Source organism: Mesocricetus auratus, unplaced genomic scaffold, assembly GCF_017639785.1.
Source record: "Mesocricetus auratus isolate SY011 unplaced genomic scaffold, BCM_Maur_2.0 Super-Scaffold_100007, whole genome shotgun sequence".
Classification (NCBI taxonomy): Eukaryota; Metazoa; Chordata; class Mammalia; order Rodentia; family Cricetidae; genus Mesocricetus; species Mesocricetus auratus.
The window spans coordinates 13,020,397-13,039,179 of record NW_024429191.1 but is presented as its reverse complement, the minus strand read 5'-3'; the positions used below and the strand labels follow the sequence as shown (position 1 = coordinate 13,039,179).

General features: G+C 42.9%; 1 protein-coding gene across 6 annotated transcripts in view; it reads right to left on the bottom strand.

Annotated features, from left to right (window-relative positions):
• Positions 1 to 18,783, bottom strand: part of Fbxw11 (F-box and WD repeat domain containing 11) — a 100,353-nt gene that overhangs the window by 34,131 nt on the left and 47,439 nt on the right. For 3 of the 6 annotated variants that reach the window (XM_013114791.3, XM_013114794.3, XM_013114793.3), the window contains one exon: positions 2,788 to 2,850. The exons of the other annotated variants lie outside the window; for them this stretch is intronic. In XM_013114791.3, coding sequence (XP_012970245.1) covers positions 2,788 to 2,850 — 63 coding nt within the window. The remainder of the gene's footprint in view (positions 1 to 2,787; positions 2,851 to 18,783) is intronic. 6 annotated transcript variants of the gene reach the window in all.

Genomic DNA, 18,783 nt, shown 5'->3' with positions numbered 1-18,783 from the left:
ATCTGTAACGCTCCATTTTCTACTAATAGTTGACCCCATCCATATTAGCTCCCATGTCTAATAAATGTTGGCCAAACAGTTTAGACTTCCATCCCTTCCTTTGTCCTACTTCTCAGACAACAGTCCAAAGTTAACTCTTGTATATAGTCATCCTGGATGGTTTCTATATGATCAGTGCACTACCTACAGCAATGCCTTTCTCATCAATTCCATCTACCTTTCCCTGCATAGCATCATCATCTAATCCAATAGTCAATGAGATCGGTCAGTCTGAGTTTGATCTCAGGAACCCATAGTGTGGAAAGAGATCATTGACTCCAGAAAGTTGTCCTGTGGCTTCCATACTTGTACTATAAGATGTGCTAATTAATTAATTTAAAGCTTTTAACTAAAACCAAAGGTCTCTGGGTAAAGTCCCAGGGAGGGCTCAATTCTAGCACTACTCCCCTAGAAAAAGGGGAAAAGAAAAAAGCTATATGGATGACAGTATCCAACAATCTAGAGGCTGGGTAGACGGACGGCTTAACAGGTAAAAGCACTTGCTGTGCAAGCTTGAGGCTCTGAGTTCAAAACCCCAGCACTCATTAAAAATCCAGGCATGGCTGCACATGCCAGTAACACTAGCATGAAGATGTAAACAGGCAGGTGCCAAGAGAGCACTGGCTGGCCAGAAGAGCTGAAAATGCAAGCTCCCAGTTCAGAAGGAGACCCTAGCACAAGGTAGAAAGGCTGAGAACAAGAGACTCTTCTGTCCAGACACATCTGCATACTCACATATATGCAACCATACACACCCTCCCATACCACCATAACGATACAGTCTACATCACTAGACTCAAAGCCACAAACCCACTAATGCTGGCAAGAGCAACACCTTCTACTTAAAAGCAGAATCACACTAGTGTTTTGTTTTGTTTTTCCAGACCAGATAGGGTTTCTCTGTATAGACCTGTCTATCCTGGAACTCATTCTGTAGACCAGACTAGCCTCAGAACTCAGAGAGATCTGCCTGCTTTTGCCTCTCAAGTGCTGGGATTAAAGGCATGGGCCACCACTTCCCAGCCAGAATGAAGAGTTTTTATTAATGGTATATTCCCTAATTAAACTAGACTAAACTCAAAGAAAGAAAAGGATCTCTAAATATTCCATGGAAGTTTCTGGCCTTCCTTGACAAAAAGCTTTTTTTTCCCAGTATCATATCTCAAGTCAGTATTTACATTTAGAGGCAAGGTCAGAAAACATTTACCTTCTACTTAATTTACTTTAACCAATCATATCCAATCCTCCAGTCCACCCCCACCCAATTCCTGGAGCAAGTGATAATTGAATTGGCACCAGTTACCACCAGAGGGCAGCATTGAACAGGCATTTAAAAGTTCTGCTTTTGCAAAGACATTCCCATTTAACTGACTCAACAGAAGAACTTGGGGCAAAGTAAAAATTCTTTGCTGTGATAAATATCAACAGACATCAAAGGAGATGCCTGTTATTTTAAGCAAAACAGTATCCTAAGGTTATAGCAGGAAAAGATAGAAGTAACTGCCTAATTGCAAACAACTAGTAATGCAAATTACAACACCATCTGCACACAAGGGCTACAGTGTGGCTCGACAGTCCAGCTTTAAGAAAGGCTGCACTAAGGAGAGGCAGCTTTTGACAGGATGGGAAGGAACAAAGGCAAATAACATCATCTTACGGTGCCATGAACACAAACGTCTGTGGAAAGGGGAGCACACCTAGGCAAAATAAGGCGTAGAACACCAACCGTGAAGTAGTCCTATAATAGACTTCATTGTGCTCTCCTCCTTTACTCAACATCTGGGCGACAATTTCGCAGAACATCTACTTTTACAACAGGTTTGTGGCAAAGGTCTGCATCTGTGTTGCTTCCTAACTCACACAGTATTTTCACATCTACTTTCTCATTTGATAGGCAAAAAAAAGGGCTATCCGTTCACCATTGAGTTTCCCACCAAGTAATTGACTGGGAGGCGCACAGATGAAGAAAACTGGATGCTAAAGGTCAACAGTGCAGAGAACCATGGCCATGCAGATGTGGAAGAAGGTCGCTCGTGGTCCTTTTACACATGAAGGATGCTATGAAAGGCAAACCGGAGCACACGCACATCTAGGCGCTTCCACCTCCAACTCCCTGATGGGCCCAGACAAAGCCCGCTGACATTACTTTACCTTGTTTCACTTTGTCTTATTTTAAATTCGTGTGTATATTATTCTAGCTAGCTAACTAACTACCTTTTTTGCTTTGCTCTGTATATGTTGTGCCTTTACTCATGTCCTCACAAAGGAGAAAAATGATTACCCAAATAAAACAATAAAAACACTAAACTATGAAGGTCTGCATGTTCCCCAAATCCCCACCACAAATCCTGGGAAGTTGGAAGGAAAGGGAAGAGAGACCGAACAGCATGGACGGGGGAGCAGTGCAAACAGAGAAAAACAGCCTTTCTGAACATGGGACAGGACTAGCATAAGGTTTGCCCTCAGCCCTAAGCTAAAAGCTCTAGGTTCCCTGGATGGAGGATTTCCATATGGTCTATCTTGGGCCACAATGTCAGTATTTTAGGATACTGCCCTTTGGGAATCTTTCTGAAAACTCCAAAGTTATTTACTACTAATAGGGACACTTCTCTGAGGAAATGATGGGCAAGTAGGGTGGCTTCTTGATCTAGCAACCCTACGCAAAGCGGAGGCTGGGCCCTGCTCTCAGTGAAGACACTAGCAAGGGCAGAGCTTATCTACAATAATCTGCTAGCTTATAGTGCCTACCTGCCAAAGACCACTTTTCTTTGGGGACTCATCTTCATTTTGATCTTCCATAACTGAAGTGTTCTGAAGGGGGAAAAACAGGTAATTTGAATTATGCCAAGTTCTGCAAAACCTAGATGACTACAAGACATACACTTTGAGATCTCAAACTAGAGTGATGGGTGCAAACCCAAGAACTCTGGCTTGTGGCTAACGTATGCCATTCTGGGTCAGAAAGCTATAATCAGCTTTCATGAACCCACAGTAAGCATACAGTCTTCACTCATGGAAGCTGGGCATGACTGGAAACCACCTAACTTATGGGGTGGGGTTGAAGCACACCATCATCATTGTTCTATGTCAGAAAACTCATGGTTGCACACAATGACTCCTAGAATGCTACTGTTCAGGAACACATCCCACCCACCAACAATTACAAGTGACAAGGCCTTCCAAGTGCCCCACCTCCTCTCTCCTCTCCCGCCATAGCTCTGTTTTGGTAAACAGCCTTGCCATCTCCCCCAACAAGCATGGAGGGGTACCCCAACATTTTCCCTCAACAGAAGGATGCCGTTAGTCACTAACAATCTGGCTTGCCTTGGAAACACATTTTCTTCCCATTTTTAATTACACAAAGAAGCACTGTGTAATTATCCCCTCTGGTGACCCAGTGGCTCAACAGATGACCATTAACTGGAGATTATACATGACTGGGCTTTCCCTTTGAAGCTCCTACCTAACAGCTAAGTGGAGCCCTAATGAGAAGAGGAAGTGCGAGGGCTTGGCGGCCAGGGGCTAGCTCTCTAAGGTTCCTTCCCAAATCTAGGGTGGAGCACAAAACAACTCCAGCATCAGTCCTGCAGTGCTTTCCAGAAAGTTCATTATAGATCTATTAAAGTTGTCAACATTACAGGATCTGTTTACATCTTGTAAGCTGCTTTCTCAAACCCTCCTCCTTTTTCCTCTATCTTTTCTATCTTTTAGTCCTGATTGTTTAGGCCCTGCCCACAGAGTACTTCCCAATAGACCAATGGGAAATCCCCAGCAGTCAACAGGAATCACCACTGGGTATGAGTCACTGCTGTCTATCTCAGTGGCACACAGTAGGAGAGCCAAAGCAAGAAGCTAGAATATTGACTTGCTAACTCAGTGTGAGACCTTGGGAAAGGGAAGTCACTCATCAAACAGAGAGCCACAGGGTGAGAGATGCCCTCCTCCCCTGCATTGAGGAGGGAAGGGGGGCTCTGCTTTCCTGAGGTCACCTTCACACTGGTTTACAACTTCAGTGACCTGGGCCCAGCAGAATGGCTCTAGAGGGACACTCTCAATAAAATCTAAAAGTCCCAGAATGTCAAGGCAAGTGACCGTGCAGATGAAAGGGGCTAGGGAAGGGAAGGGGCAGGCAGTGTGTCCTGGTGTTCAAAACCAGTGGCAGCAGTGGACAACCCTGAAGCCTTCCAAGAAACAAACAAACGCTATTCTTAAGAAGGTCTCCCCATGTCACCATCCTTTACAGTTACCTGGAACAGCTTAGAGAGAAACAAAGCCAACAGTCTTCCTTAGATAGACAAACGACAATGTGACTCAGTACCTCATCCCTGAGTATGGCGTTACAAAGTGCTTTCTCATGTCAGCAGCAGTCAAGAATGGCAAGGGGATGAGGGCAGTGCGGTACACCTTTAATCCCAGCACTCAGGAGGCGGGGATCTCTCAGAGTTCAAGACCTGTATTATATTTTAAGCTTAAACTTTCTGGAATTCAGTGTCTTGGTATGGCAGTCAGAAAGAGTGATTCTGACCTCTTTTTGAATGAATTGGCTCCCATGGGCCCATAGAGTGTGGCACTATTAGGAGGTATGACCTTGGTGGAGGAAGTGTGTCACAGGGGATGATGAATGGGCTTTGAGGTTTCAAAAGCTCAAGCCAGGCCTAGTGTCTCCTGCTGCCTGAGGATCAAGATGTAGACCTCTCAGCTCCTCTCCAAAATCAAGTTTGCCTGCATGCCACCATGATAATAATGAACTAAACCTCCGAACCTTAAGCCATGGTCAAGGTATCTCTTCACAGCAATAGAAACCCAACTAAGACACACCATGATGTTTTTCTTCACTCAAGGAAGAAGCAAAACCATCAGGAATCTTGCAGACAACATCAGTAACAGCCATCATTACAGTGGAAAAAAGTTTACATTCATCTGTTTAAAATAGCAGAAGCATTATTTGCACAGCTGAGAGGGAGAAATGCCAAGTATTCTCTTCAGGCTGGACTACAGAAGCTAACTGATTACAGGTCAATGAAACCCTCTGAGGGCCTGACTAGTTCCCCCTCTTACTTATTTTCCCAGCTTCTCTTACAGATGCTTGAGAAAAACTACCAACAGAGAACAGCCCTCAAGCTACACCGATGAGGCTGGTTTTCATGACTTACCCCATCTCTACAGCTCAAACTCGGGCCCTCATTTGCTAGGAAGCCCTGACCCCTGGACCACACAGTCCCGGTGAATCAACTTCCACATGGTATTTAATCCTACATGGTATGACAGGTGGAAAGGACCTGGGTTTAAGTAAGTTTGAAAAAGGCTGTCTACGCACATAAGCTGTCACATGTTCCAGACTGCCATACATTTTGTAAGGCACTAGAACTCTGAATAAGACCAGGTAGGTTTAGCACTCCTCTCTCCAGCTAGTTGAGTACCATGTGCTAATGATAGCCAGGCATGTGGACTGGACTATGGGATAGTCTTAATCCTCCCACCTCAATAAACAGCTCTAGCAGCACAAAGGAAAGGGACACTGTGAGCATCACAAGCAGAATCCACTTCTCAATCTGCTATATGGGGTTGTGGGGTGAGTGATGATGGTAACAATAGAATCTTCTCTTAAGAGAGCTGTTTGTGCCTTACAGGCACACCATACCCACACACCCATATCCACACACACCTTTATACCACTGAGTTTTACTTCTTAAAGGCAACAGGCAAACAAAACAGGCCCCAAATCCAGGGTTCAAGTGGAATCAGCCAATCTGAGAGGCTGAACATGACTCCCTCACTCCTGCCTGCTTGTAATCACTACTTGTTTTATGCACCTATCTGCCAGGAACACAACATTGCAAAACAGTAAACATTTCTACCCTTCTGTTCTGAACCCACCACCAAACAATCCAGGAAGCAGGTTTGGCCTGGGCACTAAAGGTATTTAGGGACTGAAAATTTGTTATGGCAGTTGCATTCTAAGACATAAAAGGCATTCCAGGCCTCTACCTATGTCTGACACATGGCAATGTGATCATCAAAACTGTCTCCAGATTGCTACTTGTCCAGAAAAGGGGAGGACAAAAGTCACCCTGCCCACTTCAAAGTCAGGGTTCTAGGACTGTGTACTGTGCACTGGCCTTCAGAAAACACTGCAGTCCCTCTGCTTGGCCTCAGGGACGAAATATGAGACTCTTCACATACAGTGTGACTGTAGCACGGCCATGTAGCACCTTGTGTGTGAAGTGTGAGGACATTATACATATACCTCTAGGCTAAGTACTGCTTACCATCAAATTAGCTATTTGAGAATCTTTAATAACAAGAGTTCTTACTGGCGGTCTATGGGCTTTCACAACACTTTTGTAAGTTCTTTGAATAATTTTGATTTATGTCTCTGTTTAAACGTCATTGCTATGGCAAAATGGTGTAGCTATGTGGCAAAAGGAACTTAAGGAAGGAAGCCCCACTGATCCCACCACAATGTACCCAAGCCAAAATGCAAGGCCCCAGAACTGTCAAATGCCACTAGAATCTAATGCGCTGCTGGGGTTTTCTGCAAGTAGTATCCATTACATTAAAAACAGCACTACATACCTTACCCAACAGTTCTTCCAAGGGTAGAAATAACAATAGTTGTCATTTCAAAAAATTACACCTGAGCAAGCACCATGGCCCACATGTAGAAGGCAGAATGCAATTTGCAGTTGGTTCTTGCCTTCCATCTACCATGTGAGTCCCAGGGTCAACTCAGCTCTCCAGCTCATCCCTTCCTTACCCACTAAACTATTGCTCCGGCCAAAAATATACCATTTAATGATTGCACACAGCAGTCTCAGACTTTGAAACTTTTAAAACTTTTTATGAATTACCTCTATTCCTTACAACAACCCTACATGATACTACATAAATTCTATTCTACCAATGGAGAGAACCATGACTCAAAAATATTGGGCAATGTGCCTGACATTACACATCAGTGTCAGGCTGCAAAGTCAGCCTCTTCCTTCATGAAGAGTGCCTCCTCAGCAACAGAGCACACACAGCAGCTGACTGACTCCCTCTGAAGATCCCAGTCTTGTTTTGAAGACACTTTTCTACTATCACAAGGAAACTACAGGCCCTGAGGCTATGGCCTTCAGAAACACCATTCTGAACATCACCCCCAGTGGAAGGGCTGAAATTTCAAGTTCCAGGGAAGTTGAGCTAGGGAGATCCAAAGCCACCTTAAGACTACAAGGTGAGTTCCAAGCCACCAGAGACAATTTAGTCAGACCACATGTCTCCACACAGTAAGAAGAGGGCTGGCACACGAGGGTGGTAGAGCGCTTGCCTGACAGGCACCTGTCCTGGGCTCAATTCTCAAGCAAACCCACCCAGCATTCCAAGCATTAAGCAGCATAAATTTTCATCCTGAGGAAGAAACATTGGCTTGATTAGTTGGATCAATTAATATGATCTCCATTAAATGTATACAACCAAAGATTAAAGAATTTGGGTGGGGGGTTTGAGACAGGGTTTCTCTGTGGCTTTGGAGGCTGTCCTGGAACTTGCTCTTGTCCAAGTGCTGGGATTAAAGAAGTGCACCACCACCGAAAGGCTAAAGAAAAAAAATTTTTAAGTTCAGCTAAAGAAAAAAAAAAAGGCTAGCTGGTTGGTGATGGTGCACACCTTTAATCCCAGCACCCAGGAGGTGGAGGCAGGTAGATCACTGTTGGGTTCGAAGCCAACCTGGTCTACAGAGTGAATTCCAGGACAGCCAAGGCTATCACACAGAGAAACCCTGTCTCGAAAACAAGCAAACAAACAAACAAACAAACAAAAGCCAAGATACATGCAGAAGGCTGTAACAAAAGGCTCAGCAGAAGTAGCCACCTTCTCCACCATGACTTTGTTGACACTTTTCCCAGGCTGGAATGGAGAAAACCACAGCATGCATGTGTGTGTGTGTGTGTGTGTGTGTGTGTGTGTGTGTGTGTGTGTGTGTGTGTGTGTGTGTGTGTATGTATGTATGTATTATGTATGTATGTATGTGTATATATATATATATATATATATATATGCATATGCTGAACAGGAGTGTTTTCTGTCTTCTCATAGTCACCTCAAACATTACCACCAGTCTGGTTCCAAACACCCCGTGTCTCCATCTTCTTTCAGCAGAAGAGCACTGATAGTAACCAACACAAAGTATTTTTCACTTCAAATATCTACTTTGAGAATCATCTAAAAGGAACATTTATTACTTTGGAAAACTGCAAATTCTGTAGTAAGAGGTTAACAATCACTAAGTCATTCTACCCTAACAATAAACTTTCCATACAAAAATATGTCTCTCTTGTGTTTTCCCAACTGCAGGTTGTAGCCCATGAACCAATTTAATGGGGGGGGAGGAGGAGGAGGAGGAGGAGGAGGAGGAGGAGGAGGAGGAGGAGGAGGAGGAGGAGGAGGAGGAGGAGGAAAGGGAGACAACAGCAACGTTAGGCATTCTCCGACCCACAGAGTGAAGCACAAACTCACAGAAAGGGATCAGGGCACAGTGGGTGGGTACGGTGTGTGGGAAAATACACATTAAACAGAAAGCAAAGCCATCGCTGCAAGCAGCACCATCAAATCCCTGAATGACAACACTTTCTAAGTCTCTGGAAAGCAGAGGTCAAAAAGATGATAAAATGTGCTTTTATCCATTGAGCAAAAGTTTAAAAGGACACCAAAAAGCTATTAATGTGGTCTAAGATATTTCTCTACCTTCTCTGTGGGAAATGGGTTTCAGTTATTGGCCAAGTTCTGTGTGTTTCTGAGAGAGGTCTTAGTCCCTGAGGGAGGACAAGGAACAAGTGCTGCACATCACCTATGGCTTTCCTTGGCCCTCCCTAGTGATTAGCAGTGTGATTTCCATCCAGAATCCCACTTTCCTGCACCCGCTTCCTGTTTGACACTGTATCGTTGAAATTCTTAAACACCAACAGCAGTTTGTTCATTTGTACATACTAGTCCAAGAAACACTGACCACTGAGGATGCAGCTCAAAAGCAGAGTGCTAGACTGCATGAGGCCCTGGGTTCAGTCGGAAAAACTCCAAAAGGAAGCTAGCCATGAGTGCACACGGCACTTCCACCCCAGCCTTTTCTTTTGCCCTCCTTGGTGCTTAGGGTACGGCCATCGAGCCAAACCCTTCTGGGCCACACCCAGCCCACTTTCAGCATTTAAAAATAGCTGCTGTATATTCTGATGTGCACATGTGCAATACTATCTATCAGGTCTATGTACAAGTGCACCGGGGTCCTTGCAGTAGGCACTGTCATTTCCCCAAAGTGTGGGCCTAGCTACTGCTTCATAGGGGTCTTGTTTGTTTCGTGTTTCTTTTCTTACCTGCCCTATTCCAGCCATAAGATGATAGTTCAGCCATAAGTTAGACAGTTCCCTTTCTGACGTAAAAGTGTAATTTTAAAATATGTAAAAGAACAAATTACAGTATGTGGAAACACAGTTGTCTCTCAGTATCTCTCAGCCTGATCTCAGGAACCTTCTCAAACACCAAAGTGGAAGAGCAACTGCAGTGTTTGCACTTAAGCTACATAAGTCACCTGTGGACTCCTCACAATTCACCATTGAAATGCTGTGTGAACAAGCAGCCATAACATTGTACTGTTCAGTGGATAAAGTACCCACACAACTGTTACAGACATAAATGGTTTTTTTCCTCTTGTTTGCTTCTAGTAGTTTTAATCTGAGGATCTTCAAATCTCTTGGTGCAGGTCTGACAGCCACCTGTATACCACAAATTGTGAAGACAAGTCTAACTATTACAGTTGGTGAGACTTTTTTTTTTTTTAAGATTTACTGTATAAGTGTTTGCCTCCATGAGGCACGTGTACCATGTGCATACTTGATACCTACAGAGGCCAGAAGAAAACACTGGAAGCCCTGGAACTGCTAGAGACAGCTGTGAGCTTCCATGTGGGTACTGGGAACTAAATCTGGGTCCTTTGCAAGAGTAGCAAGTATACTTAAGCACTGCACCAACTCTCCAGTCCCTAGAAATACTTTTCATTTAACAATGAAAAGTCTGAGCTACACTGAATGGAGAGCTCATCATGCAAATAAACTTTTAAGGATAAATAAATAAAATGCACTTAAATATTTACTTAGAAGCATGTCTACCTTAAAACAGACAGCCAGGGAAAGCAGGAGATCCACACCAAGACCACTGACACACATGCTCTAGTCTCAGGAAACAGAAGCCAATTATTCAACTTTCCAGCACTGTTCAGTCCTGTTAAATGACCTGGCACCTCTGTGCCTGCATACTCCTTCACAAACAGGTGACAAGGACCTCGCAAAGGACTTAATTGGGAGAAAATTGTCAAGCACTTGGAAGGGTTCCTTTCATCTATAACTGGCACAGAATGGAGGTGGCTGGGTCTGCTCCTTCCACCAGCTCAGCACTTATACCTCTTGGCATTTGAAGACGGAGAAGTAAGATATATGTGCATAACAAATATTGGCTACTGTCCCATCTTTTAGAAACCACACAGACGGAAGTGGCAACTTCATTGTCTTTGCTCCTTTTCCCTATTCCCCGTGTCTTTTATAAGACACACAGGAAGAAAAACATGGCACACCATTTCTGACCCTCAACTGCTAGAAACAAAGTCAATTCAGAGACAGTCACCCTTTTGTCCCAAGCACTGGTTTTCTAGGTAGGACCCTAATTCATAGCTTGAATGGTAAGTGTTAAGGGGCAGAGAGTGGCTGGAGTGAACATAGTTCAATGGTAGAGCTCTTGGCTCTATACAGATCCTGAGTTTGTCTTCAGCATGGGAGGAGGGAGAGAATTCTGACAATTCCCCGAGACAACAGACAAGTCTAGAAATGTACACTTATTCATTAAGAATGCCTTTAAAAGCAAAACTTTTTAATTCACTAAAAGAAGCCAGGGATGAGAGGATTTCTTTAGAAACAGCACCAAAAATGGCTCAACAACACTTGGTTGGCCAGGCAGTGGTGATACAGACCTTGAATCCCAGCACTCAAGACGCAGAGGCAGGCAGCCTGGTCTACAGAATGAGTTCTAGGACAAACTCCAAAGCTACAGATTGGGGGGTGTGGGGCAGAACACGGGACAGGACATCACTTGGTCATGAGGCATGTCATCTACAAGTATAAAGACTGGCCCAGAGAGCTGGGAACCCCAGTGCAAAGCCTGAGCCCCAACTCAAAACTGTCAAGTTATAAGCTTGACTCTGGCAAGTCACTGGACCCCTCTCTTGGGTAGAGTTTCTTTTTATAAAACAGGGAAAAATCCTGTCTGCGCTGCTGGCATAGAAATAACATGAAAGCCGGGCAGTGGTGGCGCACACCTTTAATCCCAGCACTCGGGAGGCAGAGGCAGGCGGATCTCTATGAGTTCGAGGCCAGGCTGGACCGACAGCCTCCAAAACAATACAGAGAAACCCTGTCTCGAAAGAAAAAAAAAAAAAAAAAGCATGAAAACACCTACAATATAACACTGCTCATGAGTCAATAATGCAAAGCTTGAAAAATGTTTCTTTACCTTGGTTTTCCTACTAGAAGGCATTGTAAAAGAAAATAAAAGCACCTTACCAGTGACATCTGTCAAAGCTAGAAATACCATGTCACATCACACTGCTTATATTATTGGCCAGCTATAGCTTGTCCAACATAACACCAAAGAAATTACAGATTATATGATGGCTACCACTTTCTAAGTAATAAAAATTGGGGAAGAAAAAAAAAAAAAGTCAACCAAAAACTTGCCTTAAAGAATAAAGAGATAGTCCAGGTGGTAGTAGCATCACAAACCTTTAATTCCAGCACTTACTTAAGAGGTAGAGGCAGGTGGATCCATGTGAGTTCAAGGTCAGCCTGATCTACAAAACAAGTTCTAGAGCAGCCAGGGCTACACAGAGAAACCCTGTCTCAAAACAAAAACAAGTAAGAACAGAGAGATAACAGATTCAACACAATGGCAGTCCAAGTGCCATTAGTCATCTCTGGGTAGGTAAGCCTTTCCCCCTGCCCTCCCTCCAGTGTCCCTGGCTGCCCATCCACCTGTCACAGCACAGCTGATTTTAAAAGTTCATAGAAAAATATAAAGGGCCCAAGAAGAATCAAAGCAATCTAACAAACTAAGCTAGGGGATCCACACCTTACAATACCAAGTACTAGAATACAACTATAATAAAGGACAGCTCTGCAGGCAGACATGTAGACAAATGAGGAAGGACACAGATCCAAACACAAATCCACATATTAAATTTACCCAACTAAACACTGGCTTAGTGCAGTAGGAATAAAATGGACTTTTAAGCTAAAACATCATAGCAACTGTTGCTTTAAAGACATCTTAAGCCTTCTTGCACACAATCTATTCTATACCAGAGATCTAAACATAAACAATAAATAATAAAGCTATTATTGTTCATCCACAACACATTCTTTTGATCTTGGGATAGGCAAATTTTCTTAAACAGATGCATTATCTATTGTTAAGATAAATGTGATCATTTGTACTATAGTTAAATAACTCCATCCACTGAAAGTATTGCATGTATGGATGTGCTCATGTGTGTGGACATGGATGGAGACCAGAGGTCAATGTCTTCTGTGATCCCTGTCTAATTTATTTTTGAGACATTCTCTAAATCTGAAGCTCCTAGATTCAGTAAGGCTGCCCAGTGTGCTCCAAGGATCCTCCAGTCTCTGCCTCCCCAGAGCTGCAGTTACAGATGGGCACCACTGCCCCTGATTTTTATGGCTGTTGGGATCCTCATGCTTGTGCAGAAGGGGCAGAAGGTAAGCCATCTTTCCCAGCCTCTGACAGCATTATTAAATGAGCAAGAGTAGTCTGCTTATGGCGACAGTAAAACATATTACAAGTGACTGTGCTGGTGCTTGACTGCTGCACCGCACACACAACAATGACACAAAACACATCTTTAAAATAATTACACAGGTGGGCAGTGATGGCTCCCGCCTTTAATCCCAGGCAGAGGCCAGCCTGGTCTACAGACTGAGTTCCAGGACAACCTCCAAAGCAATACAAAGAAACCCTGACTCGAAAAACAAAAACAATTTACACAGGCATTGCACACACATATATAAATAAATTTATTTTTAAAGTCCAAATAACCAAAATACTGCCTCTTAGAGATAAAACTACTGCACTGTGTTGATGCAAAAATCACAAAGCACATCTGTACTCACATGAAAACTGTTCAAAACATGTGCCACTGTGTAGCTACATTTGTATTTTAGTGGCTACAGTTTACTTCATCCCTTAATTTGTGAGATCAGCAGGAAGTAAAGACACTGTTTTTGGCTCTATTAAATATAACATGATAACCACCTTTTGTGCCTACAATTGTCTCTAATTTGGGTTCCCAGAATCCCGGCAAATGCTTAGGAACCTATATTTCATAAATGGATGATTAGACCAAAACTTCTCAAGCATTTTCCTTTATCAACAATCACTTCCCGCTCTTCACATTTCCTGCCCTGTGAACAGAGAGGACCTTCTTCCTGACAGTCATTCAACCTCTAGGAATAGTCACAAAGCCAGCCTTAAGGTTCTTCAAACAGGGTAATGACACCAGAAGGAAACTTCTGAATCTGAAGAAGCAATGAAGGAATAAATGCAAAGAATAAAAAAGAAAAATAATAAAAATCAAACTATATGCATATTAATTTTAACTAATACATATTAAAAACACAAACATTTAGATGGAAGGCTTAAGCGGTCAGTAGTACCAGAGTCAGAAACACAATACAATCCCTGTCAGAATCCCGGTATGTTTCATGAATCTCCCAGGAAACCACAAATGGGGATGAGAAACAGGAACAGAGTTGGGTTTCCAACCATGTTGAAACTAAAGCAGTAGTGATGAAAACGAGGCCCCTTGTAAAGACCCCAGAAGAAGTTGGTCACAACAGACACACTCAGATACCTAACACTCAAAACCCACCCACTAGTTAAAAACTGTCAGTCGACCTTTAACATGGATGCCTCTGATTTGATTCCCAGAGCCCCAGAAGATGCTTGGGAACCTATACTTCATAACAGATGAGGGATGGACGATGAAGTAAGACTTTAAAACATCTATGCAGTCCTAGCACCCTGGAGACAGAGGCAAGCTGAACTCTGGCCTGCCTGGTCTACAGTGAGTTTCAAGTCAGCCAAGGTATGTAATAAAACCCTATCTCAAAACAATATTTTAAAAAAGTAAAAAATAAACATCTATCTAACACCATCATTCCAAGATGAATACTCAAGAAGAAAGCTAGAATGTCCATTCATGTACCAAAACAAATTAAGTCATAGTCAGTGTAGCAGAGCAAGAAAACACAAATAAAACACCAACATTATCACTGACAGCATGCTTTTACAGGAAGAGGGGGAGAAGAGGAAGCATATACAAAAAGTAATGCATGACGTTAGCAAAGCCACAGGACACAAAGAATACAACTGTGTGATAGTAACACAACACCCAGGCATCAGCAAAACCAGAAGGCACACACAGAGGCAGAAAATAAAATGAAGCTTGGAATACACAGAACAGACATGAGATCACAAAGTTTGATGTCAAAGTGTCGCAACTAACAGGGGTGAAGGGTGCACGGTACGATGTAGCCTTTGAAAGATAATTCTTAAGGACAAAACATAAATATGAAAAGCACTCTGTGAGAGAAATTCCTCAACTTAAAAGAATATCTACAAAAACTCTATGGCTAATACCGCACTTACTGAAAAAAGTCAACTTTCCAGCTAAAGTCAGAAACATCAATACTTTCAATAGCATATTAGAAATGTGAGCTGGTGCAGATATTAAGGTGGGAAGGTGGTAAAATTTTGTTCACATATGATATGACTGAAGAAAAAAAAATGAAAGGGGGTAGAGTTGGGTGGGGCCGGGGAGAGGGTGCAGTCTACTATTCCAGAGAACTGAGTTCAGTTCCTAGCACTCACATGGTGGTTCACAAACATCTGTAACTATTACTAATTTTAACTGACAACCACTGGATGTTGCTAAAAGAAATTAAAGACACCCAGCTTCCACAGATCACCAGACTTAAGCTGTCAATCTCACCTCAGTCAGAAACACAAGGCAATCTCTGTCAGATCCCAAAAACTTTGTGAAGAAAGAAAAATCCATCCTAAAACTTTCATGAATCTCTAACAAGACCACAAATAAGGGAGGGAAATTGTGAAAAAACAGGAATCAACTTAGGTTTCCCAGAGCAATCAGATTCCAGGGCATCTGATGCTTCCAAGGCACCAGGCACACACACACACACATGCAGGCAAACATCCAGACATACATTCCAGGCATACACAGACATACATGCAGGCGAACATACACACGCGCGCGCGCACACACACACACACACACGCACGCACGCACGCACGCACGCACACATTTTAAAAAAGAAAAAAGAAGAAGAAGAAGCCACATGGATCTGTATGAGTTTGAGGCCAACCTGGTCTACAGAGTAAGTTCCAGTGCTACACAGAGAAACTCTGTCTCAAGGGAGCATCCTATAATGAATAAACAATTACAGCAAGGATACAGAGGCCAACCTAAGGCCAACCGATATTGACAAAAACAAAGTCTCTTCAACAAATAATGCTAGAACAACCAGAGAGGTAAACCACTGACGACCACACACACACACCATCACTTATCCCAAACAAACAAAAAACTTGTTAATAAGATGTTAACAAAGCCAGAGGGCAGTGAGTAAAGGTACTTGCCATCAAGCTCTAGGACCTCAGTTCAGTGCCTAGGACCCACGTGATAAAAGAAAATTGAGTCCTCAAGTTGTCCTCTGACTTCCACATTTATCACATAGACACATAATAATCAATGTAACTTTTAAGACTTTTACAGTGGCAGATGTGGTAATCTAAGTTCAAGGCCAGTCCAATCTACAAAGCAAGTTCCAGTCAGGACTTAATAAACAGATAACAAACCAAGAGCTACAAGTATTTCAATATTATAAGAAATACAAACAAACCTTTCTAACTTTAAAGCCTCCCCTGCCCCCAAACAGGCAGTGGTAGCACACACCTTTAAACACACTCAGGAGACAAAGACAAATCTCTGGAGTTCAAGGCCAGCGTGGTCTACAGAATCTCCAGTTCCAGGACAGCCAGGAGTACACAGAGAAACCCTGTCTCCAAAAAAAAAAGTGTCCATCCATCACCCTAAAACACTCGAGGAGTAAACCCAATACATCACGAGTAGAAACTAAGATGAAACACAGAGAGTTCTAGAAGGAAAAGTATCTGGGTCATGGCTCAGGTGCAGAATGCTTGCCTAGCATGCAGTAAGGACTAAATTCAATCCCAACGACTGAAATGACTCTACACACACTGTTCTCAATACAAGACAGCTCAAGGGGACAAAATAAAGCATAACTGATGAGGTGGGCATCTTAGAAGTAGGCATCAAACTTTACACTGCCTACTAAAAAGAGATTTAAAGAAATCTGCTTTTCAGCTGTGCCTAAAATTGACAAAAGCTGATCATATGCTAAATCACAAGAAAATAAACTCCATAAACAAGAAAGATCAGAAAATGATAGCTTGTGATTTAAAGAACATCTTAAAACTTGGAATAATTCCCATAAAAGCAAGTCATAGAGCTGCACAGTGTTCATACAGTCTGTGAACTGGTTGTTCTGGACTTCTCTACTAAACTTTTGTAACCTGCTGTTGGAAAAGATAGCTCAACATTATACAAATATTTTCACCAATTTATAAGTCAGCACACCTCCAAAAGAAAGACACACACACACACACACACACACACACACACACACACACACACACACACACACACACACACACCACCCAACTCCTTCTGGTGTAAAACATGTAAATACTCAAGCTCATATGGAAATATGAGCCTGGATGAGTACTCAAGAAAGGGGGAGGAGGGGAAAAGAGAGGGAGAGGAAGGGGAGCTTCTGGGGAATCACCCCGCCTCTCTAACAGAGCTTATAGAACACCAAGGCAGAAGTAAACCTTCAACCCTTGCAAGCCTCAGTCTCTGTTGCAACTAAATTTCTGTACAGTATGAAAGGAGGACAGGCATCAAACAGCAGTGTTTACATATCCTGGGTCAGTATGCCAAATTCTGGTCTAACAGAAAAGAAAGCCCAGAAATAGGCCCCAATACACACGAACACTTAACTCAAGATAACAATGGCATCTCAATGACTACTATGAACAATTAGTGTGAGGACAACTCATCAGCAACCTGGCAACATAAACTTCACAGCACCTACACCAACAAACTTCACAAAGACTACAAGCCTGAAGAATGAACATGTAAATACTAGGGGAGAAACAAACTGTTACAGCCTAGTGTAGTATATACAACCCTTTGGGAGGAAAATCTGGCAATACATACCTCTTCATCTAGCAATGCTGCCACTAGGAATTTTCACTGAAGAAATGCTAAAATTCAATCATAATATAAAGATATTTGTGCACACCACTTCTGGGCATCAGGGTTACAAGGCTGGCAACTATCTCATCAGCTCAAGTTTATTTTTAACCAGTAAAAAAGTTTATTTAGTACATTTACTTTTCAGCAATATAAATCATTCTAAAGCTATTCCCTAGGTCCTAATACTAATAAGCAAGTGAAAAATTGGAAATTACAAGTTATATTTCTCAGTGTTAGAAAGTGAATTACAAACTAGGCAAGGTGGTTCACTCTTAAATCCTAGCACTGGGGAGGCAGAGGCAGGTGGATCTACAAGTTTGGTCTACAAAGACAGTTCTAAGACAGTCAGAGCTACACTGAGAAGTCCTGTCTTGAAAAGTCATGGATGGATGGATGGATGGATGGATGGATGGATGGATGGATGGATGGATGGATGGATGGATATGGATGGACAATCAAAAGCAAGTTATAGAAAGGGTCAACTAGTTGGATGTGGTGTCTCACAGCGAGGCTGGAAAAAGTAAGGAAGAATGCTCTAAGTTTGAGGTTAACCTGGACTACACAATGAGTTCAAAGAAAAATATGGACAATCTGGAGCAGTGGATACAGATCAGCAGTACAGCACACACTTAGCATGCAAGAAGCTCTGGGATCAATCCCATCACCAACCCTCACAAGATGGGGGGAGGGGAGAGGGGGGGAGGGAGGAGAGGGGGGGAGGGAGAGAAAGAGAGAGAGAGAGAGAGAGAGAGAGAGAGAGAGAGAGAGAGAGAGAGAGAGAGAGAGAGAGAGAGAGAGAGAGAGAGAGAGAGAGAGAGAGATCTGTACTTTTAGTTTTTGAGACTGGGTTTCTTTGTGTAGCCCTGGCTGTCCTGGAACTTGCTCCTACGCCTCAGAGGTCTGTCTGCTTGTGCCTCCCCAGTGTTGGGATTAAGGATGTGTACACCATCACTTGGGATTAAGGGTGTGTATACCACCATCACTTACTTGGCTCAAAAAATTTTTTAAGAAAAACAAACATTCAATTCCCTTAAAATGTAAATTAAGACACCACTTTTTCTTTTCTTTTTTGGTTTTTTTGAGACAAGATTTCTCTGTGAAACAGTCCTGGAACTCCCTCCGTAGACCAGGCTGGCCTAGAACTCACAGAGACCCGCCCGCCTCTGCCTCCCCAGTGCTGGGATTAAAGGCGTGCCAATCTTTCTTGCTGGGTTATTACCACCAATACTCTGGAGGCGGGGAAAACCAAAAGACTTGCTAGAACCCCGTGCTCACATGCATCTAGAAAA